The sequence below is a fragment of the Mauremys mutica genome, chromosome 13 (assembly GCF_020497125.1).
Source record: "Mauremys mutica isolate MM-2020 ecotype Southern chromosome 13, ASM2049712v1, whole genome shotgun sequence".
Taxonomy (NCBI): domain Eukaryota; kingdom Metazoa; phylum Chordata; order Testudines; family Geoemydidae; genus Mauremys; species Mauremys mutica.
Genome location: NC_059084.1, coordinates 48,328,388 through 48,350,755, shown reverse-complemented (window position 1 = coordinate 48,350,755; position 22,368 = coordinate 48,328,388). Strand labels below are relative to the sequence as shown.

At 52.3% G+C, this 22,368-nt stretch overlaps 1 gene segment (V, D, J or C); it reads left to right on the top strand.

Annotated features, from left to right (window-relative positions):
• Nucleotides 1-34: 34 nt before the first annotated feature.
• On the top strand, nt 35-21,542 carry LOC123347524. The segment is given in 2 exon segments: nt 35-149; nt 21,226-21,542. Coding segments are annotated over 2 exon segments (363 nt in total).
• The last annotated feature ends 826 nt before the right edge of the window (nt 21,543-22,368 follow it).

Genomic DNA, 22,368 nt, shown 5'->3' with positions numbered 1-22,368 from the left:
CTCCCTGCCCAGGCTGCACCCGGAGAGGCAATCCGCAGCCCCCTGGGTCTGGGCTGTTCGCAGAGACTCTCCCATAGAACTTTCCCCTGTCAGACCAGGGAAAATGAATCTTTGGGTCCATTTAGTTTTCACTTTAGCAGCCTGGGAAGGTATTTTCCTACCCGTGAACACATTGCAGAATGAAAAGATTGATTGTTTTACATCTGTTTTCTAAGTGTCTGTTTATTCGCAGGTGTCCGGTCCCAGATCCAGCTGGTGGAGTCCGGAGGGGATGTGAAAAAGCCTGGAGACTCTCTCCGCCTCTCCTGCAAAGCCTCCGGGTTCGCCTTCAGCAGTCACTGGCTGAGCTGGGTCCGCCAGGCTCCCGAGAAGGGGCTGGAATATGTCTCTGAGATTAGCACGGATGGTAGCACCACACGCTATGCAGACTCGGTTAAAGGGCGATTCACCATCTCCAGGGATAATTCCAACAGCCTGGTGTACCTGCAAATGACCGGCCTGAGAGCCGAGGACACCGCCCGGTATTACTGTGCAAGTGATATTATTTTTACACAATGACACAAACCTAGTTCTGGTAATGCAAAAACCCAGGCTGCGGAGTCCCCCTTTCCCCGCTCGCCACACGAGGGCAGCAGATGCACAAACAGCTCCAGGCGAGGCACAGCAGTGAGGCCTGGCATAGGGTAATGAGAACCTGCTAGCAGGTGTTAACCCTTTCCTTCCCTTGCAGTGTCACCCCTGGCGGCACCAGGCCCAGCTCAGCCTGTGGTGCAGGGATCACTCAGTTCCTGGACCCAGCCCGCTCCGCTCCCCTGGAACGGGACAGGGCTGGGGTTCTGAAGATGGCATTCCGGCATTCCTGACCTCAATGGGGGGAGCGAAGGAGCCAACCCACAATAGATTTCCCAGATGTAATACAGCGACCAGGGAGAGAAGCCCCCCAACCCTCAGACTTTGTGCACCAGTAACGCGGGGATTGCGCTGAGGCCCAGCTGGGATGCTGTGCCGCGAGGTTGGCTGGAATCGCTCCGGGAGAGGCTGTGACGCAGGTAGAAGCGGAGACCGAGAGGTGAGGGGGCACCAGGATCAGAGAGCCCAAGGCTCGAGGCGGTTCCTGGAGTCTGCTGCTCCAGGCGTCTCATTTGTCTTGTGAGTGCATGTCCGGACCAGCCCAGGTCAGATGAAATCGGGGAATGTTTGACAGAGTAAACCGGTGACACCCAGGCTTTCAAAAAGACCAGAGTTCACTTTCTTCCCCCGTGTCTGATTCTGCCTCATTGTCCCTGTCCCAGTTTTTACAACAATGTCAGTAGTTTGAGGTGCAGGGAGGTGGAGAATGTCCCTTTAACCCCAGTAACCTTAATCTTCTCCTTTCGCACCAACCCGCCCCCTCGTCCAGCGCGCCGGGGGCTGCCCTGCCCCGTGCTCACCGCAGGGCTGTATCATCCCTGTTCACACAGCAGTGGGGGCAGGGCCGGCTCTAGGTTTTTTGCTGCCTCAAGCAAAAAAAAAATTTTGGCTGCCCCCACCCAGTCCTGGACTCCCCCCCCCCCCACACCAGTGCCCTCCCCGACCTGCACCTACTGCCACCCCAGCCCTGGGCTCTCCCCCCCCCCCCCAAAACGTGACCTCCTCGTTCACCACAGTAGGATCAAACCGTTTCTCCTATTTTCATTTCACTTTAGTATAAATCTCGCCCCCCTCATCCCCTGCACCCCGTCTTTAGTGCTCCAAATGCACATGGAAGGCACAGGGACTAACCCTCAAACCTGGAAAGGGAGGGGAATCTAGGAAAGAGGGTTCAGGCAGGGGAGCAGGTGTGGGGGTGCTTGGGGGCTCCACACTGGCAGAGAAGCGGGGTGTGATGTGCTCGTGGAGGAGGAGAGGGGGTATCAGGAGGGTTGTGGGAGAAGAGGTGCGGGGGAGGTTACAAGGGGAGAGGTGCGGGGGAAGGGAGGGTACAAGGGGAAGGGGTGCAGGTGAAGGAGCGATGAGGGAGGTACAAGTGGAGAGGCTGCGAGTGGGATGGGGGATGCAAGGGCTGAGAGGGGCAGGTGCTGCCAGCTGCTTCCCCAGCCCCGTGCAGGCAGAGCCAAGAGGACGGACACTGAGCCCGAGGTGCCTGAGCCGCGGGGGTCCCCTGGCAGGACAGTACCCCCCGCTGCCCCACTCGGAGCGGGGCTCTGCCTCTCCCGTCCCTGGCACTGTGGCATCCGGGGCAAGCAAAGCAGGGCTGAGGTGGGGGAGGTGCATGGCGGGCTGCATCCGAGGGCAAGAGGGGGCACCTCCCTGGCAGCTTGGGCTGGCCAGCCACTGGCCCCATCAGCGCACAAGCCGGGATCCACGCCCCCTGCCCACAGGAGCGGCGCCAGGGTTTCTGGCAGCCTAGGTAGAATGCGGGGGGTGGTATTTTGTGCCCGCCCCATGAGGCACACTGGAGCTTCCGGTTCCACACCCATCGCGCTGCCGAAGAAGGACCTGCCCCTGAAATGCCGCAGGCGACAGCGGCAGTCACTGAGCTGCTAAATTGCCTGGCGCTGTTTTCTCTGGCACGTCAGCAGAAGCTCCTTCTTCGGCGGCGCCGGAAGCTCCCGTGGGGAGCGCACAAAATGCCGCCCCCCGAATCCTGGTACCCTCAGCGACCACCTAGGGTCGCCTAATGGAAGCGCCGGCCCTGCCTACCCAGCCCGGTGGTGCCCTGCACAACCCACTCAGGCAGGGAAACGCTGTGCCACCCTGGGAGACTCAGAGCAGCAGCAGTGGTGGCAGCAGGACCCTGCATCCCGGGCCCTGCTTCCCTCCCTCCCCGGCTCCTCACACACTCCGGGAGCCCCTCTTGCTGTCGCAGCCTGGGCTCGGCTCCAGGGCACGATGCTCTGGCTCTCCAGCGGCAGGGCTCTGGCCAGGGCCGGCTCCCAGCTTTTTCCCACCCTAAGCAAAAAATAAATAAAAGGAGCCGGAGTGCCGCCCCTTGGAAAGTGCCGCCCCAAGCACATGCTTGGAGTGCTAGTGCCTTGAGCCGGCCCTGAGCCGGGGGGCAGGAGTGACACCCCCAGAGCACAGCTGTGGGATGGGTATGAGAAGGGGCTTCAGGGTGGATGCACATGACACAAGCTTTTAACTCCACGGGTCCATGGGAATCTCCCACATCGCATCAAGGTCGAGCACAACTTACTCCCCCGCTCAAGCTCAGCCCCTTCCCATACACACCACTGGTCTCACTGACATAAATGAGAGACGTCCCGGGAGTGAGAACATTGGAATGGGGCCTGAGTCATGTGTCTGACCTGCCAGGAAATAGTTCCCTCTAGCACATGTCAGTGGAGCTGGTCCCTGCTGGGAAGGGGTGTGGACAGGGGTTTGATCCCAGCAGGGCCACCCGGAGGATTCAGGGGCCTGGGGCAAAACAATTTCGGGGCCCCTTCCATTAAAAGAAAGTTGCAATACTATAGAATACTATGTTCTCATGGGGGCCCCTGCAGGGCCCAGGGTCTGGGGAAAAATGCCCCACTTGCCCCCTCTCCCCCGGGCAGCCCTGGTTCCTAGTTCTCTCCCAGAGCTCCAAGTTATCTTCACTCTCCAGCGGGTGGGTGACCCAAGCCCTCCCCATCACTCACGCTAGAGACTGGCCGTTACACAGCCTCACTGAGCTGAGTTTCACCCCCGCACACACACACCCTTTAGTCATATTTTTACTGCCTGAACAGTCAACCTCAGTCATTTGTTTCTAATAGATTTAAAACATAATTTTCCTCATTATGTGGCAAATCTCCACAGGCATCTCTGAGTCTCCCGTGGCCAAATAACGTGGCTGTAATCCGGCCCCAAAATTTCCTTCGGGGGAATCGAGCACCTTCCAAACATCTTTTTATTTTCCCTTTGTCAAAAATGTATTTAGCATCCCACCGCACTGTGCGTGGCGCTGCACAAACACGGGCTGAAATAATCTGACTCCCTCCCTCCCTCTGAGTCCTACTGCTTGTAACACATCACATCAGATTTTGTTTCTCTTAAAAGGAGGAGAATATGCAAATACGGAATAAAGAATATTCAAATTCCTCTTCAACCCCACCCCACCCCGCTTCCCCCGCCCAGGTTACTCCCGTAGAGATAATCCAGAACCAATTGTGTCTGTGCATTTATCAGCCAATTCCCCTGAGAACTTTCCCCTCCAACACCAGGGAAAATGGTCCTTTGGCTCTGTTTGTTTTTCATTGTAGCCGCTTTAGAAGGTATTTTAGCCCCGTAACTGCTCTGGAGGAACAGGTAACATTACACTGTTGCCACTGAAATTGGAGTAATTTGTAACCTGTTTTTATTCTCAGGTGTCCAGTTGCAGGTGCAGCTGGTGGAGTCCGGAGGGGATGTGAAAAAGCCCGGAGACTCTCTCCGCCTCTCCTGCAAAGGTTCCGGGTTCGCCTTCAGCAGCTACCAGATGAGCTGGGTCCGACAGGCTCCCGGGAAGGGGCTGGAGTGGGTCGCCTACATTTACAGCACCAGCATATACTACAGTGACTCGGTAAAAGGGCGATTCACTGTCACCAGTGATGACCCCAACAGTCTGTTGTACCTGGAAATGACCGGCCTGAAGCCCGAGGACACAGCCCGGTATCACTGTGCAGGATTCACAGTGAGGCGAAGCCGGGCTGAGCTCAGACAAAAACCTCCCATTGCGATTAGCACAGAAACTCCCAGCTGCTTTGATGCCGCCAGTCCAGCTGCTGCGGGTTCTCACCAGCGAGTGAGTCGGTTTGGTTTGGAACGGTTCGGATTCACCGGCTGCTTTAGGCAACCCTAGGGCCACAGAAAGCAGGATCCAGGGACCGGCCCTTTCTCACCGGGACTGGGGGGATTAACACTCAGCCCCATCAATTACCCTGCCTGGCCGGAGTCTCAGTCCTAACCCCCAGGACTGTGCCGGACGAGCACCGAGCATTCCCCTTTCACTGCAGCCCCTGCTGCTGTTTGTAGGGCAATTGCCTCATCTCGCCCAGGTTTGGCACCTGTGTAGTCAGGGGTGGCAGGGCCCAGGCCCTTCCCTCCTTTGCTGCAAGCCAGCCTGATGCAGGGAAGCAGCGCTGTCCCGCTGAGACGGCTCCATTAGGAGAATTTATTTGGGAGCACGGCAGGGTAGTTGCTGGCCCACTGGGCTGCTCTTGGGACACGTGGGCTCTAATCCCAGTTCTGCAAAAACTTGGCAGCCTGAGTCCAGAAGAGAACCCCGCCCTGTATTTACCGTGCAGACAGCAGAGGGAAAGGAAACCAACCTGACCTCTGCCAGAAGCTTCCTCCCCAACTGCATGAGAATGTATCCCCTGGTGGCGCTCAAGGGCTGCAAGGAACAACGAGCCCATTCGGTACAAAGTATCAGAGGGGGAGCCGTGTTAGTCTGGTTCTGTAAAAGCAGCAAAGAATCCTGTGGCACCTTATAGACTAACAGACGTTTTGCAGCATGAGCTTTCGTGGGTGAATACCCACTTCTTCGGATGCAAAGGAGAGTAAACAAACCCAGTGGTTTAATTTCACTTTCTTCCCCATGCTTCATTTCACAGCTGCATATACAAATATAGATGTGTAATGCCCACATCTCCAATACTGTGCACACTGGGTAAGAATGGTATCCCTAGCCTCTGTTCATCAGAGGATGCAGATGGATGGTGGGAGAGAGATCATTTGATCATTGCCTGTTAGGTTCACTCCCTCTGGGGCACCTGGCATTGGCCACTGTCGGTAGACAGATACTGGGCTAGATGGACCTTTGGTCTGACCCGGTACAGCCGTTCTTATGTTATGTTCTTATGTGGTCCCCTCATCTCAAAAAAGATATACTGGTCTGGCATTAGAAAAGGTTCAGAGAAGGACAACTAAAATTATTAGGGGGGTTGGAATGGGTCCCATATGAGGAGAGATTAAAGAGGCTAGGACTCTTCAGCTTGGAAAAGAGGAGACTAAGGGGGAATATGATAGAGGTCTATAAAATCATGAGTGATGTGGAGAAAGTGAATAAGGAAAAGTTATTTAACTGTTTCCACATTATAAGAACTAGGGGCCACCAAATGAAATTATTATTACTATTATTGACATTTTTATTATTAGTGTTGGAGTTGGGAGTGGCTGTGGTCCAAGCACCTAAGTCCAGGGGTGACCAACCTGAGCCTGAGAAGGAGCCAGAATTTACCAATGTACATTGCCAAAGAGCCCCAGTAACACATCATCAGCCCCCCACATGAGCTCCCCCCAGTTGCCAGCGCCTCCCCCTCCACACCCCTCCCTGCATGTCTCCTGCTTGCCGTGATCAGCTGTTTTACGTGCAGGAGGCTCTGAGAGGGGATGAAGAGGGGGGAGGGCACAGGACGTTCGCAGGAAGAGGCGGGGGGCATTGGAGGATGGGATGGAGTGGGGGCAGGGCCCAGGGCAGAGCAGGGGGTTAAGCAGTGAGCACCCCCCCATTGGAAAGTTGGTGTCTGTAGCTCCAGCCCTGGAGTCAGTGCCTATGCAAGGAGCTGCATATTAACCTCTGAAGAGCACTGTTCCCTCTAAACTGTGCATGTGTGCGTGCGCGCACAGATCCAAAACCCCACGCACATGGCAAAACACAGTGAACACAAAAAATGAAATACTACATCAGAGCCAGGCCGAAATATCATTTATGGGTGACTTTCGACATTGTTCGCCCGCCATCTGTCAACACAGCCAGATTCTACTAGCTGGCAAGAGATGGAAAGGATAAGGAGGGCAATGAATCGTACCCCTCCCCACCAGCATTTTGAACATGGAATGTTGATCACATCAGGATGGTTGGGACCCACACATCTCCCTGTAGTCTGTTCATTTGCCTGTGTACAAACTCAAGTACATGCGAATCAGTCAAATTGCCTGGCCATAGTTGGTAAGGAACTGCAAAGATTTCCCAGAAAGGAACAAAGTGTTGTTTTCGTGATTGAAACCGTTCAAGGGCATTGGACTTCATACATTTACTCAGGATGTTTTACCATTTTCCCACGGTTTTTTGCCGCATTTTTTTGCTACTCACAAACTTCCGGTATCCTGATCTGAATGATCTCCTGTTTGTCCCTTTTGTCAAGTCACGCTGTTCAGCGCATTAAAATAGTAGCCATATATTAAAAGTATTAATTTTAAATAAACCAATCTGGTAAAAAATCAATCCCAAAATGTCACTTTCTAGCGGTCTAAAGCATAAAAGAACAGCGACTTCATTTAAATCTGGATGGCTGGATGAGACTATAGAGAGGGTTACACCGAAATCACATAGTGTAATGCTTGTTAAACTCTGTGAAATATTCACATGTGATGAGGACAATGGAGTGGTTTGTGTATATTGTCGAGATGCCAGAGATTCAGGAGAATTTTCAACAGGAAGAATGTGGAACAACATATGGAAGTTGGATTTCTTAAAGTGTCATCTGTCAAGCAAAGCTCATATAGATGGTGTAACAAGACTTAGAAACAAAAACCCTTCCTTACGGAGAAGATTGCTTAGCATGATTCTTGAAAGTCCAGCTGAAAAGCAGAGGAGGCAAATTAATCTTGAATGCAAGTGCTCAAACCCAGAATAAATCAAGGTACTTATTGACAGTGTGTTGTTGGCTATTAAAATGAACAGCTCAGTGCTTTTTGTTCAGGATATTCATGACCATAAGGAAAAGTATGAGCACATACCAGTGAGCTGGAGAAGTAAAAATTATGCTTTTGAATTTCTTGAAATTATCAACTGCATTGTCCAAAATGACCTCATGCATGAAATAGCATCGGCAATGTTTCATAGTCTTGCTGTTGATGAAAGCACTGATATATCCATTAACAGATACTTGATATTCTACTTTAAATATAGATCCATAAATTCTGCAGACTATAAAACTTTGTTTGGTGGACTATTACAATTGCAAGAATGTGATGCTGTTTCAATAGTGTCCCCAATCAAAGAGTTTTATAAAAAACACCAACCTGATCTAATGAAAATGGTGATGTTCATATCTGATGGTGCCTCCGTGATGTTGGGCAAACTCAATGGCATGGCAGCTCAGCTGAAACGTGATGTTCCACACTTAGTGCAGCAACATTGCATTCCACACCGGGAAGACTTGGGGATTTCCGATGCATGGAAAGAGGTCAAGCTGATAAGAGACATCGAAACCTTAATGAGAACTGTCTATACAGTGTTCTGTCGGTCATCCAGGAGAAAATGCAAATTTCAGGAAATAGTGGATGCTTCTGAAAGTGAATCAGTGGCTTTCAGGCCACTCAATGAAGTGCGCTGGTTATCCAGGCACTTTTTGCACTTTGAGCAATTATTCACAACTATAATCCTCTTCTGGAATATTTTGAACAAGACAAAGATACTGATTCAGTTTTTAGAAGTTTTGAATAATGTTTTGTTGGTGCTGGCTTCACTATCCATGCTGCTCCAGAAACAGGGCCTTACACCTCTTACACCCAAGGTAAACTGGACAAGATCAGAAGACAGTACCTTGGAGATTCAGACTTATGGAGTGACAAAGTTAAGGCTCTCTTAGATATGAGCTCTCAAGAAAATAATGAAATTGATACCAGCTCCATAATAACTTTCATAAACATCTTGTGTTCACATTTGGCAGACAGGTTTCCAAAGGATGAAGTCCAGGAGGTCCACTTTTGACTGTGCAGCAATAGTTAAGTGTGACTTCAATTTTGGACTTCATCAGGTCAAATCCCAATGTTCAAAATACAAAGACTTTCTTGCTGAAGCGATTGTTATAGTCAGTTAGTACAATGACTTCAAGTTTGCAGTAGCTGAAAGAATGAAAAGCCAATTGGTTTTAAGTTTCCCGGATATGGTGACATTTGCTCACCAGAAGGAACAGTTTCAGAATCTTGCAAAGTTGATGGATATTGGAGGAACATTCCTAGCATCAAGTGCAGACTGTGAGCATGGCTTTATGGATGGAGGACTGATAGATCAGGACAGAGTTTATATTGAATGGGCAAATGAAAAAGATCGCAGGGAAAAACAGTAAGGTTAGTTTGACATTTCAACCAATAAGGAAATTAAAATGCATTTGTAAATACATATCTTATTATTGGCTGATAAGCATTTATTGATATTTTTTAGAAAAAATTAACTTTAAAAAACAAACTTTTGTTTTTCTTTTTTTACTTATGATGCCTCTATCTGAAAACCTATATAAATTGAAATAATGACATACTTATTAAATCATCTTATTATATGTTTATCAAAATCTTTTCAGACATGTGTATAGAATGAAACTTGAAATTGGACACCAATGGGCAGAAGCCTATGGACTGATAATGATCATGATTAATATGTGCTTGATATATGCTCATAATTGTCTATAAAAAAAGATCATAAAGTCTAATGCTTAAAACTAACTTCTGCTTCATGAAGAATGGTTAAATTTCCTTTTTCTAAGCATTTAAAAATGACATTTATAAAATAAATTATTTTTTATTTAAACTATTATTATTACAAATTGCAAATTAAAACTTTAAATGTACAAGCATTTTACTCACTTGGGCGCATTTGTCTCATGGCACACAAATGTGATCTCTGCTTCAAAAATTTGCACAGAAGAATTTTTTTGTGCACGTGGCCTGTTAAAAATTAGGGGGAACATTGCCCCCCGCCCCCTTTCATTTATCACAGGCTCTATTCCCAGTTCTGCAAAAATCTGGCATATATGCTGGCATCACAAGGAAAGTAAACCAGCCTGATCTCAGCCAAAAACCTTCCTCTGCAAGTGCAGGAGAATGTATCTACTGATGGTGCTCAAGGTCTGCAAGTTACTATGAGCCCATTAGGTACGAAGAAGAGTAAAGAAACAAGCCAGCATTTTAATTTTACTTTGTTTCCCACAGATAATTTCACAGGAGGCCATATAAGAATATAGATGTTTCATTGCAGAGAGTAATATGTTCATAAAGACTCCTCCTAGCTCCACTTCCCCTGCCTTAACACATTCTTGACCCCTCAACTTTCTCCCCCCCCCCCCCCGCCGCCGCCTGAAAGAAAAAAAACACCCTTGTGCCATTCTGGTTCAGTGTAGCATCCTATCTAACAGGCCATGCTGCTTCCTGGGTGTGACTTTTGCACGTATTGGTAGCACTATTATGGGCATATTCAAACACTGTGCCATGATTCTGTTAGTGCTTAGAATTACTTCAGGGCCTAATGCCCAGGCTCCTACCCCAGCAATGGGACTGGGAATCTGAGTAGGGATGGGAACAGGAATGTCAGTGTGAGCAGGAATGGGGCGGCGAGTAGGAAAGAGAAAAGGAACGGGAGTTTGACTGGACATGGGTATAACTAGGGATGGGAACGCAAACAGGAATCTGAGTGTTAACGGGAACATCAGCCTGTGTGAGAATGAGCAGGGGGATATTGAAGAGAACGTGAGTCAGAGCGGAGCTGGGAATGGAAAGAGAAGTGAGTGAATGGCTATAGGTGGATGAAGGGGAGTGGGAACGGACACAGTAGTGGTGGTGGTGGTGGAGTTGGGGGTGGTTGTGGTCCTAGCGCCTAAAGCCTCCTATCACCGACTAAGGCCCCCGCGTGCTAGGCGCTGTACAAAGACAGAACTCAAGGACTCTATCTACCCTCAGTGGGTTTGCAACCTAGGTATCAATGGGAAGTGCGGTACGAGTGGAAACGGGAACAGGGATGGGAACGGAATCACCACTGTGAATCTCCATTTCTAATAATGAGCTCCCTTCAGAGCTGCCTGCAGCTCACCTAGAGAGAGACTCCCAGTCACACTGCACTCGCCACCCCAGCGGGTGTCCCAGCCCAGTGCAACCCTGTGACCCGACCCCTCCCCAGTTACTGACCCAACGTTCCTGTGGGCGGGGGCGCCGGAGACCCCTTCCCCACGACTGTATCATTTGATAACAATCAGGCGCTAACTTCATAACCGGGGGATTGGGCTCATTCCCGGCAGCTGCTTTTTCCCCCTTTATAACTCAACGGTGCTGGGCGCTGCACAGACACAGCGACAGGGACGATCTGACTCCTCTCTGAGCCCTGAAGCAAGAAGTGAACAGCCTTTTTAAGGAAAGGAGTTGGCGTCCTTATAAGGAGGGGGATATGCAAATATGGGTGTAGAGTTTTCCGTTTAAATCTGTGCCTCTCTCTGCCCAGGCTGCACCCGAAGACACAATCCGCAGCCCCTGGGTCTGTGAAGTCACCCGCCAGTCCCCTGAGAACTTTCCCCTCCAAACCAGGCAAAATGAGACTTTGGATCGCAATTGTTTTAATTGTATCAGCTTTGGAAGGTATTCTGTTCTCCTGATTAAATGGCAGAGCCAGGAGACGATACAATTCTTATTGTTTTATACCAATACTTCTAACGTGCCTTTATTCCCAGGTGTGCGGTCCCAGGTGCAGCTGGTGGAGTCCGGAGGGGATGTGAAAAAGCCCGGAGACTCTCTCCGCCTCTCCTGCAAAGCCTCCGGATTTACCTTCAGCAGATACCTTATGCACTGGGTCCGACAGGCTCCCAGGAAGGGGCTGGAGTGGGTGGCTGAGATTAGGCCCGATGGATCGAGCGAGTCGTATTCCCCAGCTGTTCAAGAGTGATTCACCATCTCCAGGGACAATTCCAAGAGTGAGCTGTATCTGCAAATGACCGGCCTGAAGCCCGAGGACACCGCCCGCTATTACTGTGGCAGACACTATTCACACACAGTGACACTAACACTGTCGATGCTAATACAAAAACCAGAGCTGCGGAACTTCCCGCGCCTGCGGCATGGGGGCAGCAATGACACAAGCAGAACTCTCCTGTCCTGGGTGCAAGAGAGCGAAGGGGCCTCTGGTCTGAAAACTCTGACACCATTTTAACATTCCTGTACCAAATATCTGTCTATCCCTATGCACCCTCTATCTATCTATCTATCTATCTATCTATCTATCTATCTATCTATCTATCTATCTATCCCTATACACACCCTCTATCTATCTATCACCATACCCGCCCCCATCTATCTATCTCAATCCTTATTTTTGTAATGACGGGTCTTCCTGATTGTCTTGGATCCAGGGCCGGCTCCAGGCACCAGCAGGTGCTTGGGGCGGCAATCTGCAAGGGGCAGCAGTCCCTATGTTTTTGCCCCCAAGCTGCCACTGACGGCGGGGGCAGTCCGTATGCCGTTAGGGGGCACGCGCTTCCACAGCGGTGGCGATTCAGTGGCAGCTTCTGTCTTCAGCCCGCGGAAACACACGAGCCGGGCCGGCTCCAGACCCCAGCGCGCAAAGCGCGCGCGTGGGGCGGCATTTTCCCGGGAAGGTGGCAGGCGGCTCCGGTGGACCTTCCGCAGTCATGCCTGCGGGAGGTCCACCGGAGCCACAGGACCAGCGGACCTCCCGCAGGCATGACTGCAGAGGGTGCGCTGGTCCCGCGGCTCGGGTGGACTTCCCGCAGGCATGCCTGCGGATGGTCCATCCGAGCCGCGGGACCAGCGCACCCTCTGCAGGCACGTCTGCGAGAGGTCCCCCTGAGCCACAGGACCAGCAACCGGCAGTGTGCCCCCCATGGCGTGCCGCCCTGCTTGGGGTGGCCAAATTCCTAGAGTCGCCTCTGGGGCACTCGGGCTGCCCCCGCCTTCTGCAGCGGCAGTTAGGCACTGCTTGGGGTGGCAAAAACAGTAGAGCTGGCCCTGCAGCTGGAGTAAAGTATCTACTGAGATGGGATGGATCTAAGTAGTGAGGCTGGTGGATTTCTTTTGCTACTATGTTCAGAGAACACTATTGCCATTCTCTCTCTCGTAAGTCTACTGTTGAAACCACTTCGATCATTAAACAATGCCATCCAGGCATCTGCTACAACAGTAGCAGATCTTTGTCCAGCAAGAGAAGCTACATTTGGATCAATCAGAGAGCTAGCCATTGAAAAAGTACTGGAAGAAGCAAAGACTTCAGTCCAGAAGTTGACTAAGAAATGTTTGTTAAGTCTGCTGAAAAAGTACAGACTTGATTCTTACAAATCGACAACATCTTCTAGATTCTATTCAACCTCTACATAGCTTTTACAGATCCCTGTCCTATAAAACACCGACAGCTGAGTGGAGTGAGGCACTACAAGCAATGGGGCTGCCACGTGCTCAGGACAGAACAGAGAATTTGAACATAGAGTGGAATATCATATAACTTCATCTTTTTTTTTATCATAATTGGTGGCTTGACCAGATCTTTGTGCTATGTTTTCTGGGATAAAAGAAGTAGGAATTTGTGACCGGTTGGATCACAGAAACCCCCTTGGGACCAGGGGTGGCAGGTTTGTAGAAATTTTGGTGGTGCCCAGAACCCCCGCCCCCAAACTCTGTCCCCCACCTGCCTAAGGCTCTGGGAGGGAGTTTGGGGTGGGGGGAGGTCTGGGGTGCAGGCCCTGCGCTGCGTATTAGGGGGCAGGAGGGGTGCAGGCTCTGGGAGGGAGTTTGGGTGCAGACACCAGGCTGGGGCAGGTGGTGGGTATGCAGGAGAGGGTGAGGGGTGCAGGCTCTGGGAGGGAGTTCGGGGGCAGGAGGGGGTGTGTGGGAAGGGGTGTGTGGGTGGAGGCTCCAGGCTGGGACAGGGGCTGGGGGTACAGGATAGGGTAAGGGGTGCAGGCTCTGGGAGGGAGTTTGGGGATGGAGGTGTGGAGGGAGGGGTTGAAAGCTCTGGGAGGGAGGTGGGGGTGTGGAGGGATGGGGTGCAGGGGTGAGGACTGTGGGGTGTGGCTGGGGATGAGGGGTTTGAGAGTGGGCTCAGAGCTAGTGCAGAGGGTTGGGGTGAGGGCTGGGGGTGGGGCTTGGGGTTTCATGATGCAGGAGGGGGCTCAAGGCTGTGGAAGTGGGTTAGGGTGCCAGAGGATGAGGGCTCTGGCTGGGGCCAGGGATGAGGAGTTTGGGATGTGGGATGAGCTCAGGGCTGGGGCAGAGGGTACGGGCTCTGTCTGGGGCTGGAGATGAGGGGTTTGGGTGTTGGAATGTCTCAGGGCTAGGGCAGAGAGTTTGGGTGTGGGGTGTGAGGGCTCTGGCTGGGGGTTCAGGCTCTGGGGTGGGGCAGGGCCGGGGATGAGGGGTTTGGGGTATGGGAAGGGTTCAGGGCTAGGGCAGAGGGTTCGGGTGTGGGGGCTCTGGCTGGGGGCTCTGGGGTGGGACAGGGCTGGGGATGAAGAGTTTGGGGTGCAGACAGGCTGCCCTGGGGCTGGAGCCAGAGAGGAGGACTCCCCCCATCCCTCTGCCCGCTGGCAGCAGTGAGCTCTGGGTAGGGACCCCCTTCTCCCCCCAGCAGCACACTCACCCTGCACCACTGTCACTGCACTTGCTCCTAGGGCCCCTCTCAGGTCCAGGAAGCCCCCTCCCCTCCCCTCTTGTGGGTGTCGGGGGTGAGGGCTGCCATCACATGTGCACCTCCTCCCCTGCTGCTGCCCCTCACTGTAGCCTCACTGGGCGTGGGGGGTGGGGCTGACCCTTGTCCAGTGTGGGGCAGTAGCGGTGACTGTGGGCAGGGGGGCCCTGTGCTGGTGGAGGGTCCCACCAGAAAAGGGAAGGGTCTGAGGTGGAAGGGCAGGGTAAGGGCAGCCTGTCCTGCCACTAGTGGGGGGGCAACTAGGACCCTGCGGCGGCAGTTCATGCTGGGAGCCAGCAGAGCGGAGTCAGCGTGTAGCTGCAGGGGAGAGGCAGGGGTGCTCTGGGCCTGGGGAAGATTCACAGGGACAGCAAATGGGTCTGGGGGACAGTTGGGAGAGGTGTGTGAAACAAACCAGGACCCCCGAGTGCTAGGCACTGCACAAAGACAGAACACAAGGACTCTCTCTATCCCAGTGAGTTTACAATCTAGGTATAAATGGGAAGCGCAGCATGAGTGGCAATGGCAATAAGAATGGGCATATAATCACCAATAGGAATCTCAGTCTTTAATAATCATCTCCCTTCTGAGCTGCCTGCAGCCTCACCTAGCGAAAGACTCCCAGATACACAGCGCTCACCAGCCCAGGGAATTATTGCTCTCCAGTGAGTATCCCAGCCCAATGCAACCCTGTGACCCGACATCTCCTGTAACCGCCTGTCTTAGTGCGATACAACCGAGGATGCTAAATTCAGGACGAAGTCCTGAGAAATAGGGCAGACTCCCCATGACTGGTTGCTAATCCCCCATAGGCTATACCAAACCTGCAACAAAAGTAAACTTCTGCTTCACTCCACTGGGTAACAAGAAAACATAAAGGCTGTTTCCTCAGGCCTTCCAGTTCTGATATCACCACCAAAAACACTGGATTCAGAGATGAGTGGTTCTTTACAACCAATCTCATCCAGTAAAAGGTTCTTCTGATCCCAAAGGACCAGCCACACACCCAGGCCAATAACTTAGAATCTTACTAAAAAATCACACCAATGCCAATCCTTTAGTATCTACAATCTAAAGGTTTATTGAAAGAAAGAAAGAAAGAAAGAAAGAAAGAAAGAAAGAAAGAAAGAAAGAAAGAAAGTTAAAATTGGTTAAAGGAATCGAATCTATAAAGTAATGGCAAAGTTCTTGGTTCAGGCTTGTAGCAGAGATATAATAAACTGCTGGCTAAAGTCAAGCCTCTGGAACACACCCACAGCTTGAATGGGTCTTTCAGTTCTTTGTTTAGCTCAGTGGTTCTCAAACTGGGGCCGCCGCTTGTGTAGGGAAAGTCCCTGGCGGGCCAGGCTGGTGAGTTTACCTGCCCCACCCGCAAGTCTGGCCGATCGTGGCTCCCAGTGGCCGTGGTTCGCTGCTCCGGGGCAATGGGGCCTGTGGGAAGCAGCATGGGCCAAGGGACTTACTGGTCGCCGCTTCCAGCAGCTCCCATTGGCCTGGAGCAGCGATCCACGGCCACTGGGAGCCACGATCGGCCAGACCTGCGGACGGGGCAGGTAAACACACCGGCCCGGCCCGCCAGGGGCTTTCCCTGCACAAGCCCCAGTTTGAGAACCTCTGGTTTAGAGCTTCTGTTTGTAGGAAAGTTCCTCCAGAACTGAAGACAAAATGGAGATGTTCCCAGGGCCTTTTATATCTTCTGCATGGGGGGAATCCCATTGTTATTACACCTCTACCCCGATATAACCCTGTCCTCGGGAGCCAAAAAGTCTTACCGCGTTATAGGTGAAACTGTATTATATCGAACTTGCTTTGGCCTTCGATTGGCAGACACCGATCCCCAGCTCTCTGGTCCCAGAGCTCTTACTCTAGGCTGAGGGGCCAGAATGGCAGCAGCTGTGATGACCACAGCAGGTCTGAGTTACACAGCGGCTACCCACAGGCTGTTTGCTGCAATCTCGCTCTAGGCAGGGAACAGGGAAGTCCTGTTTTCCTGCCCCTCATGATCCCGCCACGCAAGGGCTCAGTCTCTGTCCTCTCTCCCCTCCCTGCTGGGTGAGGTGGCTCCTTGGTCTTGCCTCCCTGCTGAGGGCCGTGCCGGCTGGCCATGGCCTTTGGTATGTGGGCAGGAGAGACAGTGAGGCCTCAATGGGGAGCTGGGCCCTGTGGGATGGGGCGAGGCTCGGTCAGGGCACTGGCAGCTCCCATGTCTCTCCTGCTGTACCCTTCTGCTGTGCCCTGCTGCCCTGGATCGCTGGTAGATGTGGGAGCTGGGTAAGGCTGGCCCTGCGGGTGACCGCTCCGGAAGCGTGTCCGACATGGTGGCAAAATAATGAGCTCTGTGCTAGAGACGGGGCCGCTGGCATGTGCCTGCGCCTTGCTGCGGGGGGCTGACAGGCTGTTACCTAGAGGACTCCACTCCTGGCTGTCTCGGGCTGGCCGGTGCGTCTTGTACCTACCCGCACTGCTGATCGCTCACTGGTCGGGGGAGGGTTGTTGGCTTGCACACTGGGAGCTGTTAGCTGAACTGTGCTGCCAAGCAACACCGTTGTCTTTCTCTTAGCCAGCAGTGGTGCAGCCCCGCTCCCCAGAGCGCTGCTTTACCACATTATATCCAAATTTGTGTTATATCAGGTCATGTTATATCAGGGTGGAGGTGTACTTGGAAAAGTACAGTAACAAGATGGAGTTAGAAGTTACTGGGACAAGTCACATGTCCATGCATAGTCTTGCCTAGTCCAGGGCCGCCCAGAGGGGGGGGCAAGAGGGGCAATTTGCCCCAGGCCCCCAGGCCCATGGGGGCCCCCACCAGAGTTTTTCGGGGCCCCTGGAGCAGGGTCCCTCACTCGCTCCGGGGGGCCCGGAAAACTCTTGCGGGGCCGGGTGCAGGAGCTTCTGCCACTCCCGGTCTTCGCCGGCGGGGGGTCCTTCCGCTCCGGGGCGGAAGGACCCCCGCTGGCGAATTACCGCCGAAGACGGAGCGGGACCCGCCGCCGAAGTTCAGCCTGGTCTTCGGCGGTAATTCGGCGGCGGGGGGCCCTTCCGTTCCTGGACCCACCGCCGAAGTGCCCCGAAGACCCGCGGCGGGAGCCCCCCTCCGCCGAATTACCGCCGAGGACCGGGCTGCACTTTGGCGGTGGGTCCCGCTTCGGCAGTAATTCGGCGGCGGGTCCAGGAACGGAAGGGCCCCCCGCCGCCGAAGACCCCGGGCCCCCGGAATCCTCTGGGCGGCCCTGGCCTAGTCATAGCAGAAACCATTACCCACATGGGTGTCTCCAATGCTTCGCTGTGAGTTAACCATCCTTTTGATGAGCCATTCAACTGGAATAGCCCCTTCTCCCATATGCTGGCCTAATGCTTCACGGGTTCTACTTAGAATACAACACACTGAAATACAAATACATAGCCAAAGCTCATAACTTCAAATACAATAATGATATCTGCATACAAATAGCATAATCACAACCAACCAACCATAACCTTCCCATAGACACCTCACTCAACAACATTTGTACAAGATTTGTTGCGAATATAGAACAGTGCTTGCAACAATGACCTATGTGTTCATATTTTGATCAGATGTCTAATAACATCACACCTAGGGTGACCAGACGTCCCGATATTATTGGGACAGTCCTGATTTTAGGGGACTTGTCCTGTATCACAACCTTACATCGGTCAGGATGCCCTTTGTCTGATATTAGGGACTGTCCGGACCACGGCCGTGGCAACGCCACTCACCACTTCCTTGGGCAGCCCCTGGTGCTTGCCTGCCAGCAGGAGCACTGCATGGTGCAGGGACGAGGTTTGCAGGCACCGGGAGTGGGCAGAGAGCCCTCCACACACACCCCTCAACCTGACCCATGACCCTAGGAGCCAGAGGGAACAGCCTGCCAGATGCTTCCCGGGATGGGAGCCACCACAGGTGAGCACCTCCGGGACTCCCCACCTTGCCCCTTGGCAGCTCCCTCTGGCTTTTGGGGTGGGGGGGAGGCTGTGCGTGCTGCCAGCATCTGCAAGCCCGGCTCCAGCAGCTCCCATTGGCACTTTTCCTGGCCAATGGGACCCACGGAGCTCACGCTTGTGGCGGGTGCAGCATGTGAGGCAATCCCAGTGAGGCAAATAGAAAGGAGCACAAACACTGCCAACTTAAGTGCAAGAGTATAATAAGAAAAGCCAAAGAGGAGTTTGAAGAACGGCTAGCCATAAACTCCAAAGGTAATAACAAAATGTTTTTTAAGTACATCAGAAGCAGGAAGCCTGCTAAACAACCAGTGGGGCCCCTTGACGATGAAAATACAAAAGGAGCGCTTAAAGATGATAAAGTCATTGCGGAGAAACTAAATGGATTCTTTGCTTCAGTCTTCACGGCTGAGGATGTTAGGGAGATTCCCAGACCTGAGCTGGCTTTTGTAGGTGACAAATCTGAGGAACTGTCACAGATTGAAGTGTCACTAGAGGAGGTTTTGGAATTAATTGATAAACTCAACATTAACAAGTCACCGGGACCAGATGGCATTCACCCAAGAGTTCTGAAAGAACTCAAATGTGAAGTTGCGGAACTATTAACCAAGGTTTGTAACCTGTCCTTTAAATCCTAGGACCAATCCTATTCAATTTATTCATAAATGATCTGGAGAAAGGGGTAAACAGTGAGGTGGCAAAGTTTGCAGATGACACTAAACTACTCAAGATAGTTAAGACCAAAGCAGATTGTGAAGAACTTCAAAAAGATCTCACAAAACTAAGTGATTGGGCAACAAAATGGCAAATTAAATTTAATGTGGATAAATGTAAAGTAATGCACATTGGAAAAAATAACCCCAACTATACATACAACATGATGGGGGCTAATTTAGCTACAACGAGTCAGGAAAAAGATCTTGGAGTTATCGTGGATAGTTCTCTGAAGATGTCCACGCAGTGTGCAGAGGCGGTCAAAAAAGCAAACAGGATGTTAGGAATCATTAAAAAGGGGATAGAGAATAAGACTGAGAATATATTATTGCCCTTATATAAATCCATGGTACGCCCACATCTCGAATACTGTGTACAGATGTGGTCTCCTCACCTCAAAAAAGATATTCTAGCACTAGAAAAGGTTCAGAAAAGAGCAACTAAAATGATTAGGGGTTTAGAGAGGGTCCCATATGAGGAAAGATTAAAGAGGCTAGGACTCTTTAGTTTGGAAAAGAGGAGACTAAGGGGGGACATGATAGAGGTATATAAAATCATGAGTGATGTTGAGAAAGTGGATAAGGAAAAGTTATTTACTTATTCCCATAATACAAGAACTAGGGGTCACCAAATGAAATTAATAGGCAGCAGGTTTAAAACAAATAAAAGGAAGTTCTTCTTCACGCAGCGCACAGTCAACTTGTGGAACTCCTTACCTGAGGAGGTTGTGAAGGCTAGGACTATAACAATGTTTAAAAGGGGACTGGATAAATTCATGGTGGCTAAGTCCATAAATGGCTATTAGCCAGGATGGGTAAGAATGGTGTCCCTAGCCTCTGTTCATCAGAGGATGGAGATGGATGGCAGGAGAGAGATCACTTGATCATTGCCTGTTAGGTTCACTCCCTCAGGGGCACCTGGCATTGGCCACTGTCGGTAGACAGATACTGGGCTAGATGGACCTTTGGTCTGACCCGGTACGGCCTTTCTTATGTTCTTATGTTCTTATGTGGAGAGTCTGGAGACTCCCCTCGCTGCTCTCACCCAAGGAGCCAGAGACCTCCTGGCATGGCTGGTGAGTGCGGCCAGGGAAGGGGGTTGGGTGTGATGGAGTGAGTGTCAGGGAGGTGTGGGGGGCGTTGGGCTGTGAGGGTGTGGAGGGCGCTGGGCAGGGGGAGGTTTGTGTGTGTCAGGGCACTAGGCAGTGTGGGTCTGTGTGGGGCATTGTGTAGTGTGGTGGGGCTGTGGGGAAGGGCACTGGGAGGGATGGAGGGGAAATCTGTGTGTATTGGGAAACTAGTGAGGGGAGGTTCTGTGTGGGGTGCTGGGCGGCTGTGGTGGGGCTGTGGGCAGGGGGCCGCTGGGTGGGGTGTGTGCACAGCACTGTGCATTTGTGGTGGAAGGGTTGTAGGGGGCTCTGGGCACAGTGGCTCCAGGGGGTGCTAGGCAGGGGAGCTGTGGCACAGCCTGGTCCCACCCCCAACAGGAAGGGGCACGCTGGCAGCACAGGGCCAGGCAGACCAGGGTGCCCCTGGCTTCGGTCAGGGCTGTGCACCTGTGTCTGTCTGTCCCCCTCCCCTGCCCACCGAATGTGTCCTGATATTTCACTCTTGCGATCTGGTCACCCTAATCACCCCTGGCCAGTCACTGACCCCGCCACTGATCGAACATTCACATGTGCGGGGGTCCGGAGGCCTCTTCCCCACGACTGGGTAACTTGAGGACAATCAGGCCCTAACTTCATAACCGGGGATTTGGGATCACACCCGGCAGCAGCTTCTTTCCCCCTTACACCCCACCACACTGGAGCTGGGCGCTGCGGAGAGACACACAGAGGAAGGGACAATCTGACTCCTTCCTCTCTGGGACCTGGAGCAACCAATTCACAGCCGGCAGGGAAGGAGTATTGGTCCCTTATAAGGAGCGGGATATGCAAATAGGGGTGAGCGTTTCCTGTTTAAATCTGTGCCTCTCTCTGCCCAGGCTGCACCCGGAGACACAATCCGCAGCCCCTGGGTCTGTGCAGTGACCGGCCAGTCCCTGAGAACTTTCCCCTCCAGCACCAGGGAAAATGCTACTTTGGATCGCAATTGCTTTCACTGTAGCGGCTTTGGAAGGTATGTTATTCACCTGATTAAATGGCAGAGCCCGAAGACGATAACATTATTGCTGTTTTTATACCGATATTAATGGCCTGTCTTTATTCCCAGGTGTCCGGTCCCAGGTGCAGCTGGTGGAGTCCGGAGGGGATGTGAAAAAGCCCGGAGACTCTCTCCGCCTCTCCTGCAAAGCCTCCGGGTTCACCTTCAGCAGTGCCTATATGCACTGGGTCCGGCAGGCCCCCGGGAAGGGGCTGGAGTGGGTGGCTGAGATTAGACCCGATGCATCCAAGCAGTGGTACTCCCCGGCTGTTGAAGGCCGATTCACCATCTCCAGGAACAACTCCAACAACCTGCTGTATCTGCAACTGACCGGCCTGAAGCCCGAGGACACCGCCCGCTATTACTGTGCCAGAGACACACGCTGAGAGGAAACCTGTGGATGCGCGTACAAAAACCAGAGCTGCGGAACTTCCCGCGCCTGCCGCATGGGGGCAGCAATGACACAATTAACACTCTCCTGCCTTGGGCGCAAGAGGGGGAGGGGCCTCAGGACTGAAAACTCTGACATCGCGGATTAACTCTTTCATGTCCTGAATACAGCCCGTATTTCAGTGCATAGCAGCAGGACCGGCTCAAGGTATCAGCAAAACAAGCACGTGCTTCGGGCGGCACATTACAAACCATCGCAGTTACAAGACATCCCAGTGAAGGGACCCTGCATTGGCTGACACATCTGTGCTAGCCCCTCTGTGCACTCCTCTTTCCAGATGTGCTGGCTCCTCGCACACCCCTGAAATTCAGGGTTGAGGGCTTTTGAGTTTGATGCAAACTGGTTAGTTTGGAAACGGTACCGGTTTCCATTTAAACCCTACATGGATTGGAGCCCAGAGAGGCAAACCTGATTGGAAACAGTGAGGTCTGCGCTCGGAGAGGTTCTTGATTTCAGCTCCATTGGGATTTTGAGAGTGGCCCTGCAAACCCTTCCTAGCCTAGTAATCCTTACCCCACAAATTGTTCCATGGGAGCCAGTGGGGTCAGTCCCATTAGTAGGGATGGCAAGATCTTAAAGAGAACTAGACCCTGCAGAAGTTTGTCTGATCCAGCCCCGGCTCTGTTCTCAGCACCTGAGCTCCTTCTAGCTTTCCATGTGCCCAGCTTCTCTTTTCTAGCGGGCAATTGTACAGTAAACCCTGTGAATCTCGCGTAAGCACACGGGCCAAACTCTTTTCCTTGCAACCCTTGAAAGTATCA